The 7,324-nt window shown below is 34.2% G+C and overlaps 1 protein-coding gene and 1 long non-coding RNA gene across 2 annotated transcripts; both read right to left on the reverse strand.

Moving 5' to 3' along the window:
- Positions 1-4,340: 4,340 nt before the first annotated feature.
- LOC119640439 (probable pseudouridine-5'-phosphatase) lies at positions 4,341-4,828 on the reverse strand. Its single transcript, XM_038038496.1, has one exon. The coding sequence runs from the start codon at positions 4,807-4,809 to the stop codon at positions 4,462-4,464; it is 348 nt and encodes a 115-aa protein (XP_037894424.1). The 5' UTR covers positions 4,810-4,828; the 3' UTR covers positions 4,341-4,461.
- A 1,024-nt stretch (positions 4,829-5,852) lies between these two features.
- On the reverse strand, positions 5,853-6,792 carry LOC119640440. Its single transcript, XR_005247665.1, has 3 exons — positions 6,633-6,792; positions 6,513-6,561; positions 5,853-6,416 (listed from the first exon to the last, which is right to left on the reverse strand). It is a non-coding gene; the product is annotated as an uncharacterized LOC119640440 (long non-coding RNA).
- Positions 6,793-7,324: the final 532 nt, after the last annotated feature.

Consider the following 7,324-nt stretch of genomic DNA (forward strand, 5'->3'; position numbering starts at 1 on the left):
AAAAGCGGAAAACAAAGCTATCAGTGAATTTGCCCATGAAATGAATCAAGATATGAAGAAGTGAAACATTCCAAAGTAGCTAACTTACTCAATATAAAAACTAGGCACATTCACAACGTTTGAGAAGCATTCCTAATGGATTGATTCTCGAGCAAACGTGTGAAAACTCGGTTTAACCAAAGAATAGTTGTAAAAGAAAAGCTGAAGGGTGTTTTAAAAATTTTGATAAAACCACTGCTTATAACCACACCGTGTGCTGTTGCTACCACTGAAGAAGCTGCTTACTGGAGGAAGGGTAAGGAAGCGCAGCGGTTCTGTTCGTTTGGACAAAATGCAGTAAGGGCCGGGGGTGCTACTGAATAAGGAAAGCGCAGGTATAGGTTTCCCACAAGAAGGGTATTTTTTGCGTTCATTTAAATTTAAAAATATGCAATTTATTACGCGTCATCCTTTGAGTCATCCCATAAAGTGCAGACTGACAAATCATATGTTTTTGCATATAACGTACATATGAAACCGAAAGAAAGAAAACACAAGAAGAAGCGATGTGTATTTCTTTTAAATTTTAAAGTTATTTATTTAATTTATATGTATCTTACACTAATCTACATTTTTGTTATGTTATGCGATTCGCAAATCTAATTTATATCACGCATTACTTTGTAAAAAATGAAAAACAAACAACAAAATTTATTTATTTATATGTTCGTTATATCTTTATTTTTAGTTCAGAAAGCATATGTTTTAATTTATAGTTTCCTCATAAAATCTACTGTTTTGGCATAATTTTCAAAAAGCAGCTGATATAGAACATATCAAAAATAATTTTTATTAAAGTTACTATTTCTCTCTTTAATGAATTATTTGATCATAATTTAGTTCAATACAATGGTATCCCTAATTGCAATGGTAGATTGCTTGATCTTTACTATGCCAATTTTCCCGACATTTGCGTTAATCGTTGTCTTCCGTTTAGTTTACCTGAGGATCCATATCATCCAGCATTGGATATTTCCTTTCATTACAAGCATGTTGGTTCGTTGAACTTCTATAACGTTCCAAATTCAAATTTTTCATATAAATTTTATGATTTCCATAAAATCAATGTTTCAATGCCAAAATCACATCTTTCTCATATTGTACTTGATGTCTCAGTGGGAAGTATTGATAGCTTACTGTCGTCGTTCTACAATATATTAAATAAAGCTATTTCTGCATCCGTTCCGATCAAGCATTCCCGTCCTCAAAGCAAGTGTCCCCCGTGGTTTAATAAACCAATTAAACATTACAAGAATAGGAAAAACAAGCTTTTCAAAAAATTTTCGAAAAGTGGCTTTTCTTTCGACTATATCACTTACTCAGTGGCAAGGTATGAATTTAATTCCCTCAACCGCCAATACTATTGGAGATACCTACAGTTTGTTAAATGCTGCTTGTTTGCTAATCCTAAATACTTTTTTAAATTCGTTAATTCCAAAGGAAAAATCTCCATAAATCCCTCGCATGTGTCTTTTAATGGCTCCGACTCCTCGGACGATTTTGAGACCTCAAGTCTCTTTGCGAAATACTTCCGACAAAACTTTTCAACTGCCAATTTTGATTTATCAGCAAACTATCCATATCCGATTTCTAATTTGATTTCAATTCCTAACTTTGTTATATCTGAAAATGACGTTTTTGAAGGATTGAGCTCTCTAAGATATAATTGTTCGCCTGGATGTGATGGACCCCATGTGTACTTATATCTTGTGCTGGCGAGCTATGTGGTGTTATCTCAAAGATTTTGAACAAGTGCTTAAATTTAGGTGTTTTCCCTTTGTGTTGGAAGACTTGTTTCCTTATTCCTATTCACAAAAGTAATAGTAGGCAACTTGTAGAGAACTACAGAGGCATTGCCAAGTTGAGTGTCTTGCCTAAACTGTTCGAGCGAATTGTGGCTCAGCATATAGCCTTTTCCATTAAACCGTATATTTCTCCTCTCCAACATGGTTTTCGAAAGGGAAGATCTACGATCACCAATCTGTTAGAGTTTACTTCTCAAGTTTTCAAGGCTTTTTCTAGTGGCTCTCGCACTGATGTCATATACACTGACTTTAGCAAAGCGTTTGACTTGGTTAACCATACACTACTTATGTTTAAACTCCAAGCCTCTGACTTACGTTTCTTCTTAGTAGAATGGTTAAGCTCTTATCTGCATAGTAGATCATTCACGGTTTTGTTTAACCTCATTACCTCGGATGAATTCCCCGTGACGTCTGGCGTACCTCAAGGTTGCCACTTAGGAACCATTTAATTTAATTTGTACATCAATGATTTGCCCTCCGTGATTAAATTCAGCGAGATCTTAATGTATGCTGATAATGTGAAACTGTTTTCTTCCTTTTCCGTAGAATTGCAATCACACCATCTTCAAAGTGATGTGAATAATTTGGTTGCATGGTGCTCTTTGAATCTTCTGAAACTAAATCTGAGTAAATGTAAGAAGCTTTCTATCTTAAGAAGGAAGTCGTTCATTACTCAGTATTTCATTGATTCGCACCAGTTCGAAGACGTTGATTCGTTCACCGATTTATGCGTTCTATTTGATTACAGGTTACGTTTCAATTTGCATATTTATCGCTCGTTAAGCAAAGCTAGGTCTGCGCTTAGTTTTATAAAGACGTGGCCCAAAGAGCTTGATGATCCTTATATTCCGAAAAGGCTTTACATGTGTTTGGTTAGACCTATACTTGAGTATGCCTCTGTTGTGTGGTCTCCTACATATAGGTGCTACGTAGGTTCTATTGAATCTGTTCAAAAGCAATTCGAGCTGTTTGCCCTTAGGAATTTGGATTGGGAGCGGATTGCCCCCCTTCCACCCTATGAAAATAGGTTGTTTCTGTTATCTTTACCGTCACTGGAGAAACGTAAATTTGTACTTTGGGTTTCCTTCGTAATCAAATTAATAAATGGTACAATTGACTCGCCCGCATAGGCTTTAGACACCTAACCGCTTGTCTAGGCACTTTATCTTGATAAAGCTTAGTCAATGCAAATATAATTGCGAACTGTTTAACCCACTCAGAGTTGTTTGCAAGAACCTAAATGACGTCTATCACTTATTCTCATTAACGGACTCTTTAAAGTCCATTAAAGCAACATTGCTTAATACGCGCAATTTACCTATGTCGTACTTGAACTAACTTTTAACCTTAAAAAGTCATTATGAGCCGAAAATTAATTGTTGTTAACTATTATCGGTTGCCAAGCTTATGCATGTTTGCGATGGCTTAGGGGTTCACTTGCAATTTGGTTCTGTACCGCTTGTGGGTGTGGCTCTATGCTAGTTGTGTACGTGCTTTTTTTTTCTTTTTTTTTTCCTTCTTATTTGTTTTATTGTATTTAATATTAGTTAATTTAAGATTTACTTTAAGAGTTAATTGAACTCGACTGCCATTTTGTTTTAGTTGCGTTTCTATAAGTGGAATAAATAAATAAATAAATAAAAATGTAGGATTAATCACAATTTATATTGGCCGTACTCTCAATTTCTATGTTCTTGACCGACTAGCTCTCCCTTCCACAAATATTCTATTTATATACATTTTTACAAGCACGTTACCATACCCAAATTCATAGATTTTACATTTAATCCCTAACTGATTTTCCCGCTAATCGTTTTCGTCGGCCTGCTGCTGCATGACACGCCTGCGAATGTGCACTTGGTTTTTCCTTCTTTAGAGAATATAGTACTAGGGAAAATTTTTTAGCTGGGATTAACTGGGTTTGGAATTTTCGTAACAATATTTTACAGAGAGCGTTATAGAAATGGTACAAACCCTTAAAAAAGCAAAATGTATTCTTTGCTTCGCTAAACAATATTTTCGCTGGAATATAAAGATTTATCTTTAAATCATTTTATATACTAATGTACATTAATTTCAAGATTAATTAGGGTAGAAAGCTTGCAATTAAAATGTATTGAGGTGGTTGCTTGCTGGTCAGTTTTCGTAAGAAATGGGACCTCCATGAATGAATCTCCAGTTAACGGTTCAATGAAGGATCTCAAGCACTTTATATTACAATTTAAATATATTATATATTGTCTGCTTACCTCAAGTCGTGAATTAAGTCGTGGCTTTTCTGGGATGAGATCGTAAGGTGATTTGAGAGTCTGCGAATTAATGGATTCGTGTATCTTTCTCTTACATAGTAATAAAACAAACAAAAAAAAATCAAAATATGTAAGAAATGAAAATATTAATGCGAAAAAGTTCTCTTATTGCTACGTATAAGCTCAGCTTTTTATTGTTCTAAAGAAATTCATTTAGAGTGATAGGTGATAAGAAAAGGTACTCATGACAAAGCACTTGTAGTTTTTTAGAAATTCTCTTTGCTATGATTAATTGGCGAAAGGCGGTAAACCAAACATTTCTGGTTTGAAACCAAGTAGTGATTTTAATGTAGTGTGGCTAAGTAACTCTATTCAACTGAAACTCGTTCATCGAGCATCATTACCATTTGCATGGAAGCCTTAAAAGCCACTATTATCCCGTTCGGTGAATCCTCGAAAACTAAGCATTGCTGTGGCTTCGGTTTGCCGGGAAAACGTGATGCAGCAATTAGGAATATGTCGGGAGCTGGTTTACCCTCCCTCACTTCCGGATCGGTGGAAGCACAAACACGATGACTAAGTAAACTAAACACCTCGCGATGATTGGCAATTTTATGAACCATATCTTCGGCTGAACTTGTTGCCAAACAAATAGGAACGTCTTTAGCACAATAATTGAGCCCCCCGCGAGGTTGCGTTAATGCCTCCATCGTCATCCTTTTTGCTATTGCTTGCCAAGGGATGTCATCTGTTGATTCAATTCTAGTTTGATCGTATAAGTAAAATTGAATTCCATGACGTTTTTAAGCATCAAACGTTGTCTTTTCGCATTGCTTTCAACACTGTGCTCCTGAACACTAGTACCGTTCTCTTTAGCCAGCGTTTCCTTTCGAGCTGCATGCTTAATTTTAGAATCTTTATTCTGTTTATTGTATTCCAAGGCGGCTTTCTGTATGGCTAATTTCAGCTGCGAGGCTTTTTTTATTTTTTCTAATTCTTTTTCTAATATCTCCCATACACATTCTGCCTTTTTGTGGATATTCACAAGCAATTAACAACAAAGTACTGAAATTTTGCCTTCTTCCTTAGCATATTCTGATAATCTTGCAATCATTGAAAAACGTCACGAGTCTGAGCGCTTAGTTGATAATCAGTTGACGCCCGTATATAATATCAATATCCATCCAAGCATCCAGTTCCTTTCCGCCTCGATTTTCCTCGCGTGCATAATTCTTACCGGAATACTTTTCAGCTTCAATTAGACATTTCCTCTACTTCCTCTAATGTGAGCCGATTTACATTACTTTTGCACAACCTCAATTTTCCTATTCTTACTACTGAGTTAAAATAAATAGCTTAGTGCCACAAAGCAACATCAGCTGCCGTGATCCAAGTTCCAATTACCTGCTTGCTGTACTATACAATAAGGTTTTCACAAATTTTATTTGAATTTCCAAGAAGAAGTGGACAAAATTCGTTTTATTTAATAAAATATATTTGGATATCAAACAACAAGCAATTCTATCACAACATATTCGTGTTGGTCAATCTTATTTTCTTCGTTTCAATATAATGACATTAATTAATTAAGCCATATAAACTGGTCTGAGAAAATCCCTAGTAAAAATGTTTATATGTAGTGCCTGTTCCAAACGTTTTTGCAGACAAAGAAACTTGAAAAGTTGGCTTATTCGATATTTTTTAACAAATCATGTATTTTCTAAAATATGCTAGGTGCGTCGGCAAACGCATTTTTGAATTGGGAGAATAAATCGTTTTGATCGGCTGGAAATACGGGCAACAATCTAAAGTTGGAGAAAAGTCAAATCCCCCTATAGGTCCGTTCAAAAGACGACAAAATTTTAGAAGGTGAACATTAGTTACATAAGTTTTTTCTAATCACCACCATAGTGTTAGGCATTCATTACATTCATTAGAGATGAAATAAAGAGTGTATGTTCTTCAATCTACGTAAAACCCTCAGAGAAGATTTACCCTTATTAGATTGATGTGGTTTTGATCGTCTGTAATTGGGCATTGTGCAGTTACTTATTTATTGAGATAACACCATTGCGCAATTGCGCGTCAAAAATATCATTAGCGTTACTTTGAAACAAAGATTGCTTGATGTCATGATTGCAAAGATGATGTTTTCGTCTCGCTTTTTAATGTGATACGTTATTCTATCTCCGCTTTAAGGAATAGTACAGTATTATATAATAATATAAATCATTACTGGTAGGTTCAACCCGTATCTTATCTTATCTCTCAGAGTACACCTTCGCGCACACGTCTCTTATGCGTTAACACAACACCATGTACGCTAAAGTAAAATAAAAATAAATAAATATATAATAAATATACAAAAAGATATATAAATATATATATATATATATATATATATATATAAAACCGTTACCGATTTATAGGTTCTTTGGTAAAACAAATTGTGCTTCTTTTTCCACATTCTGACATTTAAAATGAAAATTGAGATAACGTGTGAATACGAATATGTAATATTAAGTATATTACCACTCACCTTATCTAAAAGTCTTATCATGGTTTTCCGCATCACGTTGAGGTAACGATGGGCGCGTCGCCAATTGTTTTGAATGTCTGCCGTCATCTGCAATTGTTAAACTTAGCATAAACCTATAAATATATTTATAATAATGTACATATATATAACAGCAATAATAATAAATAAACCCCCGGGCAAATTTTTTTTACAATAAATAAATAAATAAATATAATACAATATAAATAAATATATAATATAAAATAATATGTTAAATAATATATAAAATAATATATAAAGTAAGATAATATATAATATAAAATAATATATTGTTACGAAAATCCCAAATCCAGTTAATTTCAGCTAAGTAACTTTCCCTAATAATAAATTTCCTAAAGAAGGAAAAACCAAATGCACATTCGCAGGCGTGTCATGCAGCTGCAGTTCGGTGAAAACGATTAGAGGAAAAGCAGGGTGGGATTAAAAATAAAACCACAAATTTAGGTATAAGAACATGCTTATAAAAATGTATAAAACTATTGAGGAGACGTACAAGAGGAGATGAATGCATATTTTTTATACATTTTTATAAGCATGTTCTTATACCTAAATTTGTGGTTTTATTTTTAATCCCACCCTGCTTTTCCTCTAATCGTTTTCACCGAACTGCAGCTGCATGACACGCCTGCGAATGTGCATTTGGTTTTTCCTTC

Source organism: Glossina fuscipes, unplaced genomic scaffold, assembly GCF_014805625.2.
Source record: "Glossina fuscipes isolate IAEA_lab_2018 unplaced genomic scaffold, Yale_Gfus_2 121, whole genome shotgun sequence".
Classification (NCBI taxonomy): domain Eukaryota; kingdom Metazoa; phylum Arthropoda; class Insecta; order Diptera; family Glossinidae; genus Glossina; species Glossina fuscipes.